The sequence below is a fragment of the Chrysemys picta genome, chromosome 8, assembly GCF_011386835.1.
Source record: "Chrysemys picta bellii isolate R12L10 chromosome 8, ASM1138683v2, whole genome shotgun sequence".
In the NCBI taxonomy this organism is placed as follows: Eukaryota; Metazoa; Chordata; order Testudines; family Emydidae; genus Chrysemys; species Chrysemys picta.
In genome coordinates this window covers 31,630,042-31,647,989 of record NC_088798.1, presented here as the reverse complement: position 1 = coordinate 31,647,989, position 17,948 = coordinate 31,630,042, and the positions used below count along the sequence as shown (strand labels likewise).

General features: G+C 39.7%; 1 protein-coding gene across 6 annotated transcripts in view; it reads right to left on the bottom strand.

Moving 5' to 3' along the window:
* The window catches only part of PKN2 (protein kinase N2), a 110,943-nt gene extending 95,160 nt beyond the window's left edge, over positions 1 to 15,783 (bottom strand). For 5 of the 6 annotated variants that reach the window (XR_010589694.1, XR_010589693.1, XR_010589696.1 and 2 more), the window contains exon 1: positions 15,449 to 15,783. Coding sequence is in view for 1 of the 6 variants with exons in the window: in XM_005298100.5 (XP_005298157.2) it covers positions 15,449 to 15,496 (48 nt within the window). In the remaining 5 variants the exon portion in view is untranslated. The remainder of the gene's footprint in view (positions 1 to 15,448) is intronic. The other variant, XM_042840533.2, reaches the window with a different exon arrangement.
* Positions 15,784 to 17,948: the final 2,165 nt, after the last annotated feature.

Genomic DNA, 17,948 nt, shown 5'->3' with positions numbered 1-17,948 from the left:
TTAGTTGATTATAGGAACAGTATTAAGTGGCACCTGGCTGTCCTTCTCCACAAACGTTTGGCATGAAGAAGAGCCTTGTATGTTGGAGTGGAAATACTATATGGGGGAAATTGGGACTCAGATTATATAATTCCCCAAACATGATTTAGTTCAAATACGATCCCTTATTTATTTAAAAGTTTTTCTATACTCTCATCAAGGAAGCAGTTAAAATGATTTATGCCAAACATTTGGCACGCTGTTTATGGGCTTGAATTGGCTATGCATCTTTGCTCTTCACTTACACACAATTTTTCTTTTCCCAATAAGACTATATGGTAATCAGCAAAACTTTGGAATAAACCTTGTTTTGTTTTAATATTAAGTAGTATCGTATGTTTTAAAAACAGCTCCAAAACTGTAACCTTCCATCTCTTCCTGAAAGACACTCAGGATGCCAGGACTGGTCACATTTGATTAATTTAATGAATAGTGTCAGGAATAAAAATGAAGAAACCATCTTCTTGACGAATTCTGATTACAAGTGAAGTTTTAATCATTCTGAAACTGCAAAGTGTTAAAAGTGATCATTCTTTGATTAAAAACATTAACTTCATATTAGCTTATTAGCAATAAAACTCAAATATTGAAGAAAACATGTCTCCATTAAAGGAGACTGCAGAGTCCTAAATGGGCAGCAGTTCAAGAACACTACAGCAGTAGTCAGGCATGTACAATTTACAGTACTTTTTACTTTTCTAGTGCTGCCGCTAACTTTAGAACATCTCTAAAACCACTGCTGATCTAAACATAATTCAGTAATTATATATGTCAAGTAATAAAATAATAAGTATATAAACTACTTGACTGAAACATATCTCTTGCCTTTTTCCAAGTTCCTTTCTTTCTAAAAACTTTATTTAGAATCTGTAATTTAATGCATTTCCCCCCCTCCCCACTACACACACCTTCATGTATTTAAGGTTGGTAGTCACCAGCATCTTATATCAGTTAATGTATCCTCACAACTCTAGAATAGAACTCTCTTTTCTAAAGGAAATTCACCCAATTTACTCAGCCTTTTCCTTCTATTATCAATCTGAGATCCAGCATCACTAGGAAATAATAATTTTGTCATACCTTACACACATTAAATCTATAGAGAAATCTATAGAGAAATCTTTCACTGAAACAGGTCAAAGGAAAAAACAACATTTTTAGAACTTCAAAGGCTATTGAGTGTTTTAAATATGGTGCTTCTAAAACCATAAGCAAAGGCCAGACTGAAAATTTACAATTTTCTTTAAGTTTTCTAGGCAACTTCTTGATACTATCAGGTTTATAAAAACTAAACCAGTGATAAACTACTTTTATCTTATAATGTGTGATACACATTATAAATTATGAGCATCAGCAATTTAACATTAACTTGGGGAAGGGGTGTGACCTTAGTATTTAGTCCACACATCTTATCAAAACTTTTTAAAATAATCTATTACTTTTGCTGAGAAACAAAAAACCTAAGTTCTGCATTGGCTTGGAGAGTTGATGTCACCTAGGGGTGAGAGCACAGGGATGGGATCAAGGATTTTTTCTCTCATTGACCACCAATATTCCATGTGATTTAGTTTCTTCATCTGTAAATTGGGGTTAATGTTACCACTTTGTGGGGATGCTATGCAGATTATGTTTGTAAAGAACTGTGGGACATGAAAAACACTGAGCATCATTTTGCTCTGCTTACCGAAAAGCCACATTCTAGCCAACAGAGACCGTAAATCAAGAAATCCTACTTGCAAAACTCTAATGGCATCACTGATAACAATCATGACAAGTAAGAAAGATCCAGGATTGACTGGGGCCATAGCGTGGGGGAAGAAAGCCAATATTTTGCCAAATAGAAGCCAATAAAACAAAAACTTAAAAACAATATTTAAATAAACAGATTTACTTGAAACTAACAAGGCATTTCTGTACCAATATGCTATGGAGTTTTGGCCAGGCTAAGCATCTAAAGCATGACAACCAGTACTGTACACAGTTGTCCAAGGAAGGTCTAATAAGTACCTTATACAATCACTCATGCCACCACTGAGCATACTATAATATTGTAGACATGAAACCCAGGATTGTTTGCTTTCTTCAGTGAAGAACCATTTAAAATATTTGTTATTCAGTAACTGATAAATATGATGAAAATGTTTTACCACTTATTAGCTCAGATACTTCATCTTTAAGATCTGTATTGGACAACAGTGCTACCCAAGTTACAAGAACAGTCAGGCCTGTAAGGAAAACCCTCCACATACTTTAAAGGTCTACACTGAAAGAGTTCTTGGGTCCTAAATGTCCATCCTGAAGTTTGGCAACAGGAGCTCTTTCCATCTCCAAAAGTTTGATGTTCTATTTATTGTGCACCTTCAGCAGCGCACTCATCAAGTCAGTTTTCCTTTCACTCAATGACGTAAAATTCACTGCCAAAATGTTTCACTAACACATAGTTTTAATGTTGCCCAGTGCTACCTCAATGCCTTTCCAGAATGTGGAAGATGGTTTTAACACAAACCTATGAAAACCTGAAAAAACAGAATTACTGTAATGTCTCCCACACCATATCATACCCATATAAATTTAACTCTGTCCCTCGGTCACTGGCAATAGACACTGGGACTATGCAAAGCTTGACTTCTTAAGAAAGCCTACTATTTTCTGTATTGTATCCAACACAATTCTACACTACGCCATCATGCTTCTTCAAACACTCAGGCCCTCATTGTGTTAGGTGTAGCAAATTACCAGACTTGCCATCTGAAGGATGTGCAACTGCAGCTAGAGTTTTTCAGGAACCTCTTTTTTCCCCGGTGTGTGCTATGCAAGAGATCCAAATACGTGAGATAAGGAAATATTACCTCTTTTCACAGAACTAGATTCTTCAGAGCCCCTCAAAACAAAACGCAAAATGAATAGTCTCAGAAATCTGCCAAGGACAGGACTTGAACTCACAGTATGTGGCTGTTGTTCAGATTCTTTAGTATCTTCCCTATAGCTATCCATTGACTGATATCAGGCATGCTGCTATGCACTGTTACTCGCCACAGAGCAGTAGCCTTCAGGGCATATGTGCAAATCATCGTAGTGTTTATCCCAGAGGTGCCAGTTTGAAGAGCTAGAATGAACCCCAAACTTTTAAAATACCCTCTGCTAGATGCTAGCGGTGATCAAAGCCAATCAGAGATCACTTGGGGCTGAGGGATGGGGGGGGGGGGAGGGGGAAATCAGTGCAATAGTTTGAGCCATAGGTACAAGCAAAAACAAAAAATAATAATAATGGAAAAGTTTACTGACAAGGCTTTTTCCCCCTCCCCCGGGCTCTCTCTCTCTGTAACCCTTAGATAAAATGATCCCAAGTTTACAACAAAAAACCTACCCTGGGCCCCACTAAAGCCCAGAAATTTTCAAGACAATCTATATATGCATGGGGATTTTAGAACACTTTGGGGGGAAAAAATCCGCTTTTAAACTGAAAAATCATAGGTCAACTTTAAACTATAATACAAGGGTCACAGTAAGCAAGGACTACCCCATAATATTACTACAATTCCTGTGGAACTACGAAGCTTTGTTTTGATGTGCTAAAGAACTTCTCACATAACTTAATAATTTTAGATACAGGCAAAATAGAAGGGATCTACTTTCAATTTCTCACTGTTTCTCCCAAAAAAATGTGGCAAGTTGCCTTCGATAAAAGTCTGCATAATTACTGGGACTTCTATTTTATAATCAAAGACTACGTTAAAAAGGAGTTAAGGTTGAGTATATATGCGCAATATTGGGTATAAAAGTTGCAGGTAGGTTTTATAATCCCAAAACCCAAGCATAAACCTAGGAAATTCAGAGTTAACATTCAAATTAAAATCAATCCACACATATTAAAGTAAAGAAATGCATAGTTATAACAAACATACAACCTTACCTGACCTGTTGTGACACTATGCAACAGCCACACAATTTTATGTATAATGGTAGATCAGAGGATTTTTTTTTTTAAATTGTGTCAGTATACAGCACAGTTAAGATTGTTTGTATACCCTTATATTTCCATACCTACAGAAACTTGTGACATGGAACTTTCTGAAAGATCTGAGCTATATTATCTCTATCAATATTTGTACATAATAGTAACTTTCTCAAACAACTCCCATAGACGATTTACACAATTGTATTTATTCAGGTCTGTCTTACTTGATTCTTTGTAGTATTTACACAAGAATACAACTACACCTTAAAATGAGAAATTGCCTATTGATCTGATAGATTTCATTCCTCCACCCTACCCCTCAATATACCTTTGTGCCTGTTTGCATGTGGAGGCGTTATCTGAACCACTTAGTCCAGAAATATCTTTCCACCTCAGGCAAATATCTGTCACATTAGTTTAAGTACCGACTTCCTTTGGTAATTTAACAAACAAGCACACAGCAGGGATGTAATATATGCATTTGGAATGTTCATATACATGTAGTTCTCTTATGCCTATAAAGGCAGTGTGCAAAACATAACCTTTTTAAAACTTCTGAATATCAACTTCTATAAATCTCATCTAAACAGGTATATCAGCACTTATATTTAGAGGGCTGGAACAATATTTTTGGATCATTGCCCAACACTTATTAATTCTGCCACCTATTACTTTTGTGTAATTGATTTATAATCCAAATTAAAAGTAACTCTTTCCAACCTGGTACAGTTGCAACACTTCTGTAATGCTAATAGATAGACCCCACAACTCTTCTGTGATCAGTTCTGAAGCCATGATATGCAAGCACGTATACCTGATTATGCACATATTACTAATTCCTCTCTTACTGCTCTAGACCTAAGTTTCAGTTACTCCAACGAGAAACTGCTCAACTTGAATTAATATGCAAATTAGACACTATCAATTTAGGCTTGAATAGAGACTGCGAACGGCTGAGCCATTACACACATTGAATCTATTTCCCCATGTTAAGTATTCTCATACCTCTTGTCAAACTGTCTGTAATGGGCTATTTTGATTATCACTACAAAAGTTTTTTCTCTTGATTAATTAGCCTCTTAGAGTTGGTAGGACAACTCCCACCTTTTCATGTTCTCTGTATGTGTATATATATATCTCCTCACTATATGTTCCAGTCTATGCATTCTATGTAGCCCATGAAAGTTTATGCTCAAATAAATTTGTTAGTCTCTAAGGTGCCACAAGTACTCCTGTTCTTTTTACTCTTTTTCATATCACCCAAAAAAATGCTGTCAGAGAGTTATCAAAAGAAATACCTTTCAACTTTAACAGGAAAAACACTGTTACTGCGACACAGAAAATAAGGTTCACTCATAATTTGAAATCTATAATCCTTGTTACCACCTCTTCACAAAGAAAATGGTTTAAAAAAAATCTTCAATAGGATCATTAGTTTATTGTACAAACTTCAGTAAACTATAGAAGTACGAACAGCAGCCATTAATTAGATCCATATTTTCCAGCTGCAGCCACCATATCCTCAGATTTGTACTTATTCAGAAATTAGGTAAACAGTTTGTCTATCTCCAAGAAACAGAATCTACCGTAAAGGAAACTCATATTTCTAAACCAAAAACAAAAAACACACACACACACACCACAGGACTTCAGGCAAAAGAGATAATTTTAGCTAATTAGTCCATATATACACTACAAATTTCTGCCAGCATAACCAAGTCAGTAGAGAGTGTGAAGAGGTGTTATCCCTGACCGACAGCTGTGGGCTGGTCTAACGAGACGCAATATCTCGATCCGGATAAATCGAAGACGTACCCTGTGTGGCAAAAGCCCTTAGTGTAGACTCAGTTATATATTGGCAAACAGTTTATCCTACTTCACCCAGTAGAAAGAGGAGGCTGGAATTAGCTATGCAGGCAAAAGCACAGTTTTGCTTTAACAAACTACATCTACATCTGCTAGTGTACATATGGCCTTAATGCAAGGCATAAGAACATGCATCTAACTTTATCAACGTAATTAAGACAGACAAAGATTAAATAACACTCCTCTCATACTAACTGGCACAACCCATACTCAGGGGAGTTGTGCAAGGACGTATCTTCATCTGCCATAAATAGGGCACTACCAAATTCATAGCCATGAAAAATGCATCATGGACTGTGAAAGCTGGTCTCCCCCAGTCTTTTGTGTGCTTTTACCCTATACTATACAGATTTCATGGCGGAGACCGGCATTTCTCAAATTGGGGGTCCTTCCCAAAAGGAAATTGCAGGGGGGGTTATAAGGTTATTTTAGGGGAGTTGCAGCACTGCCTCCCCCCCCACACACACACAATAACCTTTAGACCCCACACACAACTCCTTTTGGGGTCAAATTTCAGATTTAGATAGTAAATTTCATTATTTCAGCTATTTTAAAAATCCTATGATGGTGAAATTGATCAAAATGGACCATAAATTTGGTAGAGCCCTATCCATAAACATGAAGAAAATGAGTGTCTAAATGTATACACTCAATAAAGCAACATCTTCATCAATAACAGAAGATATTCTTCTCATACTATTTAAAAAAAAAAAGATTTATTTAGGGACTTCTTGAATGACACATTGTTCAATGGACTCCAACTTGAAATCCAGTCATTTAAAAGGGATAAATAACCTTCTCCTCAGTTCCCATGCCAGTTTTATTTTGTTTTACACCAGACTTTCTTTTTAAACTTTTTCTCTTACCTGTTGCTGCTTAGAAGACCCACACAAATTAATGTGTATGTAGATGATGTTCTCATCCTGCTCCTAATAAATATACGTAGTGTATATAAACCAAATTAACTATCCATCTGGAGTTTGGCCATATTTGAAGAAATTAGGTTGCACCTAAGCAAAATTATTAATTATTGTAAACATTATAAACACAAGAAATTCAGAGTACAAGTTACATTTAAAAGAAATCAAAACATGTTAAGATACCCATGCTCATGGGTATGAAAAATACAACAAATCTATTCCCCTTAAAAAACACTTTAATATAGTTTTGATCACAAATACTAAAATACTTTAATCATATTTGTATGGTTATTGGATGATGTTACTATATGTTAAAGGCAGAAGAGATAAGTGGTCTGTGAGAAGCTTATTTAAGTTCCCTGACCTTTGTGTATGCAAAATTCTCAATCTTAAATTTTATTAATTTTTTCAATCACCGATTCAAGGAAATGAAACTTGTAAGTCATCTGCTACATGTCCCTGCCAGTCTATACCCCCCGAGCTCCTACGGCATGTTTTTCCAAGTGTTTTGTTGGCTTTATGAAGCCTCAACTTCTTATGCTGCAATAAAGCAGTTTTTAATCACTTATTCAAAGTGTTATAAAATCAGGCATATGAAATTAATATAAACCTCAACCTAGGAATTATTTTTAAAAAGTTAATGCAACGCTTATGAAAGAAGTTAGCTCAACTGCATTAGAAACTAAGCCCACTATTCCCAAAAGTAGTATACTACTGCCTGTGCTTATTAAAGCTTCAACACACTATTCAAATGTCTCATTCATGTTCTGCAGGAAACATCCCTAGAGGTGAAAGTCCAGTTTAGTCTCTATTCTCATTCAATCACTGGCACCTTAGCTAAGAAGAGCAATGAAACAACCAACTAGTGCCAAGTGCAACAGTGGTTTTGGTGATGGGGAAAAATTAGACTGAGACCACAGTATAAAGTCCACAATGCTTGGTCACTATGAACCTGAGCCAGATGTGAAATGATGTTTTAGGCCCAGATTCAGCAGTTCATCCCCACTCATTAAAGCACTTACCCATGTATTTATATGCTCTGCTGAACTGGGGATTTAGAGAGGAGATTGCCTATCCCACTATTAATCCCTTGAGCCATCTCACCCCCAACATGAAGTGCATGTACAATTAGCTTTTATAAGGAATTCTACTAGGGTATTTTGAATTCTACCATAATGGATACCCAATCTCACAATATACAAAACTGCTCAGATGGAGGAGCTATTACGCATGTTGTGAATACATATCTATGTCGCTATTGCCCATCAGCATGCAACTGGATGCTGAACAAAAGTTAAAGCAACAGTCTTGTATCCAACGACACAAGAAGCACCAACTGCCGCTGAGTAAAAGAAAAGGTAGCCAAAAATTATTATAGATCAGCTGACAGGACAGCAGTTCAAAAGGTGACTCAAAATTAACACATCAATAAAACTACATATTTAAGGATTATTTTTGTCCCATTAAGAATTTTTCCAGCTTTTAAAAATGTTTAAAGAGAATGAAATGTTAAAAACAATTACAATTAAAGTGTATCTTAAACCCACACAAGCAGAGAAATTTAGAATTAGAGCTGGAATTCTTCCCTAAACCCATGTTATGGGGACAGTATTCAAGGATCTGAGAAGTACTGGGCAACTCTACAGGTACTTCAATACCTATGACACAAAAGGATGGTCAAGGACAATTTTAGGCTTACCTGTGAGGGCTTTTTTGTTCTGTAGGAACAACTGAGATGAAGAAGTTATTTGAGGGTAATCTTTTATAGTTTAATTTCTGAAAGTAGTACACTATTCAAAAGAGTAACTAGGATTCTTGTGCAGTTTTAAAATTCACCCAACTATTTTAACTAAGTTTGAATAATAAATAATATTTAGTTCTTATATAGTGCTTTTCAACTGTACATCACAAAGTGCTTAATAAAGGAGGTCAGTTTCGTTATCCCTATCCCAACTGAGGCACAGAGAGATGAAGTGACTGCCCAAGATCACCCAGCTCCAGCTGGTCAGTGGAAGGGCCAGGAATAGAACCATGGTCTCCTGAGCTCCAGCCCAGTGCTCTAATCCAAAACATAGATACTAAATATTCCATTTCATTTAAGACAAAAATAATTTTATAGTAGTACTCAAAAAATTGTAAAACTTATTTCAAAAATAAGTTAATTATTTTCAGGCACTACACATGTCATTGATACCCTTGCCATTTCCCCCCAAATCACATTCATTTCTAAGTGTTTTTCTCCCATGTTGAGGTGTGGAAAAAAACAAACACAAACATGAGAAGTTAACTGCCAGAGAAAAATAATCATTTCAGTTAACTGAATGGCACATTGTGTATATCACTTTCCCTGTACATTCTGTTATGATAATGTTCAGTGCCATTTCAAACAATAAAAACACACTTCTGTCTAAATTAACTTGGTAATATCCTTTTAACTTATTTCCATTTTGAGGTAAACATTTAAAATGACTTATGAAAGGTTTCTTTTGTGAAGTTTAGCCTGGAAAGATTGCTGGCAATATAGTATCTGATTAGTAAATCAGGTAACAGGGCTGGCTGGAAGACTTCATCAAAATCAAATTTCTATGAAAACATAAAACACATTTTTTTTCTTTATTCTGCTCAGGTCCATAGGTATACTCCAGAAAAAGACGTTTACAAATAAAGTTGTTATTTAGGTAAATATACTTGTTCACATTTAAGACCCAATTCTGAAAAAACGTGAATAATTTACGAACTTCAGCAGCCCAATTTGAAGAAAACGAGACTCCTCATCATACTAGGTTATGGCCTGTAGTAATGGTGGAGTTAGGTCCTAATTCTTTGCCACTCAGTTTAAATTAAAAAACCGCTGCCAATAATATACTTAGGCTATGTCTACACTACGCAGCTTTTAGCAACAGGACTGTCTCGCTACAACCACGTTGCAAAAGGCGTGCAGTGTAGCCACTGTTTGTCAGCTCTCCTGCTCACAAAAAACTTCCATCCGCAACAAGCAGCGTTAGCGTTGTCAGCCAACACAGTGCTGTTCACACCGGCGCTTGTCATCGGCAAAACTTTTGTCTTTCGTGTATGTTTTTAACACCTCTGAAAGACAAAAGATTGGTCGTTCAGTTACCAGTGTAGACATAACTCAAAAGAACAAACTAATGGTAAGTGCTAATAGTTGTTTGGGGCAAAATTTTGAATGAATATGAAATTTAATTATTTAAATATATTCTAGAATATCAATGAAAGAGGATTCAAGAGCAAAATCAAAGCCCTGTACCTCTAAGGAGCAGGTCCTATACACAATTAGGTCATCAGTAACTTTACTCATATAAATACAATTTAATATGCATGAGTAAAGCTATTCACATGCATAAGTATTTTCATTATCCAACTGTGTAACAACTTCTTAACGATATGGCTTCTGTTAAGCTTCACCACTCTCAAGGAAGCACCAGTAGTCTGAAATAGACAAGACTTCTTGTACAAATTGTCAAATTTACAATTAGAAAACAGAACACTACACACAAAACCTTATTTGTAATGACTTCTTCCCTGTGAAGCTGAAAAGGGGAGCATATGTGGATGGCTTACGATGCAGATGGTAAGTATTTGGAAGGGAGGGGTTGGTTTTTTTAAACATATTTGTTTAAGTTGTGAAATAGATGATGTTATATATGTAAGCTACAGAATGTCATAAAACCAGGTTTTGCATAGGCTTTTAGTAATTCCTCTCTTTTTCTCAAAATTACTACTACTGTTTATGTAGCACAACAGGAAAGAGTTTGAATACTTGATTTATACCTAGGTGATTATTCTTCCTCACCCCATCACTCCTATAGAAGTATCTGAATTGTGTGACATGAAGGGACTATCTGTAGGGGTAAAAAGGTAGTTTATTTTCCATGACTTTGGCAGTGTCATCTGATAAGCCAACAAGGATGCCAAACAGAACCTATTATGAACAAATCTGACAGACCACCAAACTCATTTAACGTATTTTCATTCAACAGCTACTGATCTGTATTTCTGACCTTTGGCAAATCTGAACCAGCAACCTAGAGACAAGTGCAAGATTTTTCCATATTTCATTAATAATTCTGTAAACAATCCAGTACTCAACTTTTTTTGTATTTTACTGAAGACAGATATAGAAAATTAAGGTACCAACTGAAATCTATTTTCCTACTTACATATGGAAGCCAAAACAAATTTTAAGTTTAATTTCTTTTAAAAAAAATCAATTTAATCAGATATACAGTCAAACCTTGTGTTTGTTACATAAGAAATGTCCAGTTAATATGTCAAAGTTAGCAAAATCTCTCTTTGTAGGTCAAGTTCATTTTGAAACAAGCATATTTGCTACAGTAACTGCTGCATCAGTTCCTAGTAAACTGTACTGTCAGCTACTTGTGAATGTTTTCGCCTTATCATGCTCATCATATTTTGCCAAGAATGAAGTACTGTCCAAAAACTAAACATTACCTTCTAATTACAGAATTCTAGCAAATACTTAGACTATACCTGATTTAGGTAATGCTTTGAATCTTTACTATAAGATCAGTTGGTTCTATGCATTCTTTTAACATTTTCTTAATACTCTCCATTAGCATAGATATAAAATATTTTACCGCTGCTTGTAATGATGTTACTGGCAGAGAGAACAAAGTTGTAGATTTTGTTACTGGGAAATTCCAGATCACCAGCATATGCACTGGAAGCCACATTCTTCAGTTCCTTATCACCCCGCCCCCCCCCCCCCAGCAGAATCCCAAGCTAACATGACTAAAATACAGTGAAATGTATCTCGTGAAAACACGAGGCTTTAAAAATGGTCTTTAAAGACTGAATGAAATTACAGTGGAAACTGAATGAGACATTTAGAGTGGTCACTGTATGGGACCTTCAACCCAATAGCTGTCAATGTCACAAAAATGAGTTAGAAACAGTTTCAGCTAGTACACCTGCTCCCAAGTTTTCTTGCCAAAAGACCCACATGAACAAAAGGAGACTGTCTTGACTACCTAGGGAAAACCGACTAGGCAAAGTTCTGTCAAATACATAAAGTAAAAGTGAAAATAAATTCTCCTAACCCATATCAATTACAGTAGTTTTAGATGTTACTTGTAGATAAAAAATGAGCCAGTGAATTAAAGAAACGTGAGTGCAACTGTGCACTCCTGTTGTGAACTACAGTTAAGTGCCTTATACTGGAACCATCTCAAACAAAAAACTTTAATGTATATGATTTAATACAGCTCATTAAATCTTATTTTAAATAAGAAGAGTGGTAAATTCAAAATTCGGATATGCAATTTTTCCAGAAAAAAAGTAGAAATCTAATAAACCACAGTTTAAGTGAATAATATAAAATGATAGGAAAAGGGGATATAAAACTAATCCATGCCACTGTAAAAATAAATTATATAACTTTCACAAAGTTGTCCATTCTGATACGATGGTTCTTTTCTATATTTTGCAGAGTTGACAGAATAATAAATTTAAACTTCATTTGGATTTCCTTGTTAATATTGTAAGCTTCCTGTATTGACAGCTAGATTTACATATATTGGTACATATTATATATTACTACTCGTAGTGTAGAAAATACAGAAGACACAGGATTCGTTCCACTCTGGGGTTTTCCATAAAAAAATGTCACTGTTCTCTACTATGCAGTTCTGCTACAAAGTTTCTAATAAATATTTCTAGTATTTCTAAATAAATTCAGTTTTGCCTCTATTCATATTCACTTTTTTGTATATATAACATTGTGACAACCATTTAATTAAAGTATTGTTCTGCCACAGGGATGTTTCAAAAATGTCACACAACTTGGGTATCAGCAATATCAAGTTTGTATTAAAACACTGATAGTTTATGAAAGGTTAGTATAAACTCTTTCGATAGAAAGTCATGTTATGAACCAGCAATTGAAGTTTAACTTTTGAGGTAGTGCCTTGTCTTTAGTCTTGCTCTCATTATAGGCAGTAAGTCAATAGGCAGATCATGTACCAAATCTGGACTGCCAGATGCTTTTGAATGGACCACAACATTTTTTATTTACTTATTATCATTATTGGTGTGAAAAATGTTTCTCCAGAGTCTGAACCTTGACTATACCGTGACCAAGAAATATGGACCATGACAAAAATAACTGACTACCCTTGCAGTAAGTAAATGAAGTATGCTCAATATTCATTGTACATTCTTTCCCTTAGACTGGGGTGGGCAAACTACGATCCGTGGGCTGGATCCGCCCACCAGCTGTTTTAAGCAGGTCCTTGCCCTCCCACTGGGGAGCGGGGTCTGGAGCTTGCCCTGCTCCAGCGCTCCATCCAGGGAGCAAGGTCGGGGGCCGCTTCATGCGGCTCACAGAAGCAGCCAAATGGCCCCACTTCGGCCAGCACACAGGGTCAGGGGCCGCTCCATGCGGCTCTCAGAAGCTGCAGCATGGCCCCCCTACAGTACTCCAGCTGGGGAGCAGGGTTGGGGGCCGCTCCACGCAGCTCCCAGAAGCAGCGGCATGACCGCGCTCCAATGGCCCCCTCCAGCGCTCTGATGGGAGCTACAGGGGTGGTGCCTGCGGACAGGGCAGCACACACAGCTGCTTGGTCACGCCTCCACGTAGGAGCCGGAGAACGGACATGCCGCTGCTTCCGGGAGCTGCTTGAGGTAAGCGCTGCCCAGAGCCTGCACCTCTGAGCCTCTCCTCACACCCCAACCCCCGGCCCCAGCCCTGATCCCCCTTCCACCCTCCAAACCCCTCAATCCCAGCCCTGAGCATCCTCCTGCACCGCAAACCCCTCATCCTCCACCCCACCCCAGAACCCGCACCCCAGCCAGAGCCTGCACCCCTTCCCACACCCCAACCCCCTGCCCCAGCCCTGATTCCCCTCCCCAAACGTCTCATCCCCAGCCCAGAGCACCCTCCTATACCCCAAACGTCTCATCCCCAGCCCCACCTCAGAGCCCTCACCTCCCGGGCACACCTCACTCCAGAGGCCCCACCCACACCCTGAATGCCACATTTCTGGCCCCACCCCAGAGCCCTCAACCCCTCCCGCACCCCAACCCCAATTCTGTGAGCATTCATGGCCCGCCATACAATTTCTATTCCCAGATGTGGCCCTCGGGACAAAAAGTTTGCCCAACCGTGCCGTAGACTCTTAGTAGTAAGCATGTACATACTGTAAATACCACTACTACATTTTAAAAAAATTACATACAAATTACTCAAAGTAAAACGTTTTTCTTTCAGGGACCTTTTGTTCATTTCCACTCAAATTACATAATTTCCAGTTACAGACTTTAGCTTATTGTCCTATTACTAACTTGAAGGTGATATTCAGAGTTGCATCTTTGCCCTATAAAAACTGTAACCCCTTATTTTGTATAGATTAATTAAAGTTATGAAGTCTGAACAGAAGGTTGGGGAGCAGGGGGCAAGAGCTACCAAAATCCATTTCCTAGTTGAGAAATAATCTAACATGCAGTAGAAGTACACAGCAAGTCTACTAAAGATCTCTATTTAATCTTGTAGTCAAAACATATTGGAGAACTGTAACAGTTACACTGTTCATAGTCTAACTCCATACTTTACACAAGTCAAGGAAACTGGCCTGTTTTCAGAGAGGCTTGGAAATGACAAACAGCTGCATTTTCATAACATTCTACCAGTTATTATTCTACAACTAAAGAAAGGAGTTCTCTGAATGTACTGAACTACATTTCTATCTGTCCATTTTCTTCTCTGCATGGATTACAAGCCCAAAGGCTACATACAAGAAAAGCTGCATCTGGTATGATCATCAAGCACTTCAACGGGAATGAAAAAACAAAGAAAAATACTTTCTACTAGAAAAAGACTGGAATTAGACCTGACTGTTTCCCTGCTGGAGAGAACATTTGCAAGTGACACAGCTGAAAAAGTTGCTCTATTCACATCCTCTACTATGCACAGGGTGCCCAGCGCTGACTAACCAATTACATTTATTTCCTTCAATGAACCGACTCGGGTGTTTGTAAATACAACTTGATGTGCACCTAAGGGGCTGAACGGAGCGAGAAGGGGAAAGAAAAATCTCGGCAGCGGCACGTGGAAGAGAAGGGACCTCACACCACTTGAACAAGGATTTCAGGGGCTATTAATCTGTTTGCGAGCTCGAGACAAGGCTTGGAGAGGCCGTTTCAGCTCACTCTCAAACAACCTGCCCAGAGGGGGGGGACGCTTCCTGAGTCACTCCGGGCATTAATCCGATGAGGGAGGGAAGCGGCTCTGGCCAAGAAGATTATCCTCCGGGCAGCGCGCGCTAAGCAGGAGCCCAGACGGGGCTGGGGGCCTGGCGGAGGGGAAGGCGACTGCCCCAGCATCCCCTCGCTGGAAAGGGGGAGGAGGAGGAGGAGACCAGAGCCGGACCCAGGCGGGGCGGCGGAATGGGGTGGGGTCCATCCCCTCAGCACCCGCGGAACCGGCCTGGGACGGGGGGAGGGTCTCAGCATCCAGTCCGCGGAGCGTTGTGCCGCGGGGACCGGGCCTGAAGGAGGCAGGGGGCGGTTGGTTTCTCCAGGCAGCGGGGCTGAGACAGGAACGGGGCCCGGCCCCCGGGGGCAGGAGGCGAGCGGGCTCCCCGCGGCGGCCTGAGCCCGGGCACTGAGCGACCCCGGCCCCTCTTACCTGGAGGTCGGTGAGGAGAATCTCCCTCTCCGCCGTGTTGGACGCCATTGCGCTCTGGTTTGAACTCCGCACCTGGACGCTGCCGCCGGGGAGGGGAGGGAGGCGGGTCTGGGGCCGGGACTAATCGGGGGGAGGGGGCGCTGAGTGCTCAGCCCGGGCGGGAGCCTGGGGGATCCGGGAGGGGCAAGAACCCCCCCTCTCATGGGGGTCGGCACGGGCGCTGCGCTCCCCGGCTGGCCGCCCACCCGAGCGCCGCTTCCCCCGCCCTGGCTCCTCCTTGTTCGGCTCCAGCAGCCCTCGGCCGCCGCCTCCACCGCAGCTGGCTGGGGCCGCCCGCCGCGGCTGTCGCACCATTTGGCTGTCACCCTGTCGCAAACGCATCGCTGCTTTGCGGCTCCGTATGAGCACGTGATGGGGGGGTGCAGGTTCGTGGGGCGCGAACCCTACAACTTTCCACTTAGAGCAAAGCGGGGACGCGCCGAGTGTAGGGGGCAGCCGCTCAGCACGGCCTAGGGGCCGCCCCCCATCGCTGTGAAGCGGGGATGAGAGAAGATGGTGCCTCCCACTGATGCCAACTCCTGAATTTTTGTTAGTTTTTTTTGCGTGAAGCCTTGAGTCCGCAAATCCCCAGCTCCTGGAGTCCTGTTACTAAGTAAAACGCTCAGCTTTCTTTAAACTAAGTTTCTAATCTTACCACTTGGATTTGGCAATACAACACACAAACACAGCCCCGAAGGAGACTGAGGGGCAGTTCAGTAATATATCTGTGATACAGACAGCAGTGTTTGTGCCTGGATTTGGGCAGGAGGGGCATCTCTGCCACATTTGGAGATTAGGCTCAGCCAGTTATCCTCATTGCCTCCCCAGGTCAGAAAGAACCCCACCTTCAAGCCATTTGTTTCCTCCTCTCTGGTACTAAGGCCTGGTCTACAGCCAACACAAAGTTGCTCCAATTTAGCTGCAAACAGGATTTCAAACAAATTTAGTTAAACTGGTGCCAGGCCAAGTGTGGACGCTGGGTTACATCAGTTTAGCTTGTTTCAGTAAATGTAGCTGCTCAGTCTAAACTGACATTACCATTTATGAACTAATGGAAGTATGTCCACACAGGGATTTGCACCTGTTTAAAATTGCTTTACAAACAGATTGTTAGTTAAGCCAGTGTAATTTATTTGTATAGACAAGGTTTAAATGTAGCTTGCATACTCTAGAACTGGAATTTATGTTTTCACAGATATAAAAAAATCAAACAATAAATTACAATGATTATTTCCAGGCTGGGCTTGCCAACAGAGATTGGCCAGAACAGCTTGAGTGTACTCATACTACTGCTGCTGAGCAACAAGGAAGCAGTAACACTCCCCAGCAGAAGCTGGCATGCAGTGCAAAAATAATTAAATGTGAACATGCAGACTGTCTCTCTTACATAAAAACAAAGCTGTCAAAATAGTTCTACAGTCATCAGATCAATCTGTATCTATATTTCAGGGGTATCTTTATATAAATGAGGCCTAGTTATTTATAACAACATAGTTACTTAAATCTGAATCCTGCAAATACACATGCTTAACTTTTCAGATGTAAGTAGCCCCGTTGAAGCTGATGTACAAAAATTACAACTATTTCCTAACAACTATTATAGACAATATATAACAAGGTTTACTCTGCAACTGCATAACTAGTCGTCCTGATTTTACTGTTAGGGTCCCGCTGGCACACATCCAGAAAGTTTTGGGTAATAATGACAACTTTATCATGGGAACTTAATTCGTCATATTTTTAGTTAATGGATCGAGAAAGGACAGGTATGTCAAGTCTTCATCTTATTTATAGCACCATATTTAGGGTAGACCCTTCATATAAACCTACTTCAGGCTACTCTAAGTTGTACTAGGGGAGGGGACTGACTCAGAATCTGTATGGGGAACAAAAAGGTGATTTAAAATAATCTTTGCATCCCCTTCTTGGGTTATACTAAATCTTCTGCTGGTGCAACTCAGCCAGTTTTCACCTACTATGCAACTTAAAAGTTATTTAATGAACCTTAAATAAAAGGCTGATTGTTGTTCTATGGGGCAAGGAAAAGAAAGAGAATGTTGTCCAAGACTAAATTAATTTGTTTAGACTACACACAGGAATCATGGAGCGGCTTTACCAAATCATAGGTTGAATTGAGCTCTCTTTTTAAGAGCCAGTTTTTCAGCATGCGCTAGCGTTCACATGTATACTCAGATTGTCTTGAAAACTGGTTTGCCTCATCTGGGCCGAGGATGCAGACACTGATACAATGTCGCATCACTTTGCCAAGATATTCCAGAGCTACAGTATCTCCCCCAAAAATATTTAATAGAGTTATTAAAGTGTCTTCCTGGCTCTATAAATTGGCACACATCTGTGATGCATGCCAGAGAAAGTGATTTGCACATACACTTTTAGATTAGTGCACCTAAAGCTTGGGGCACAGTACCGTGATGACCATCTGAATGGAGCTCAGCTCACA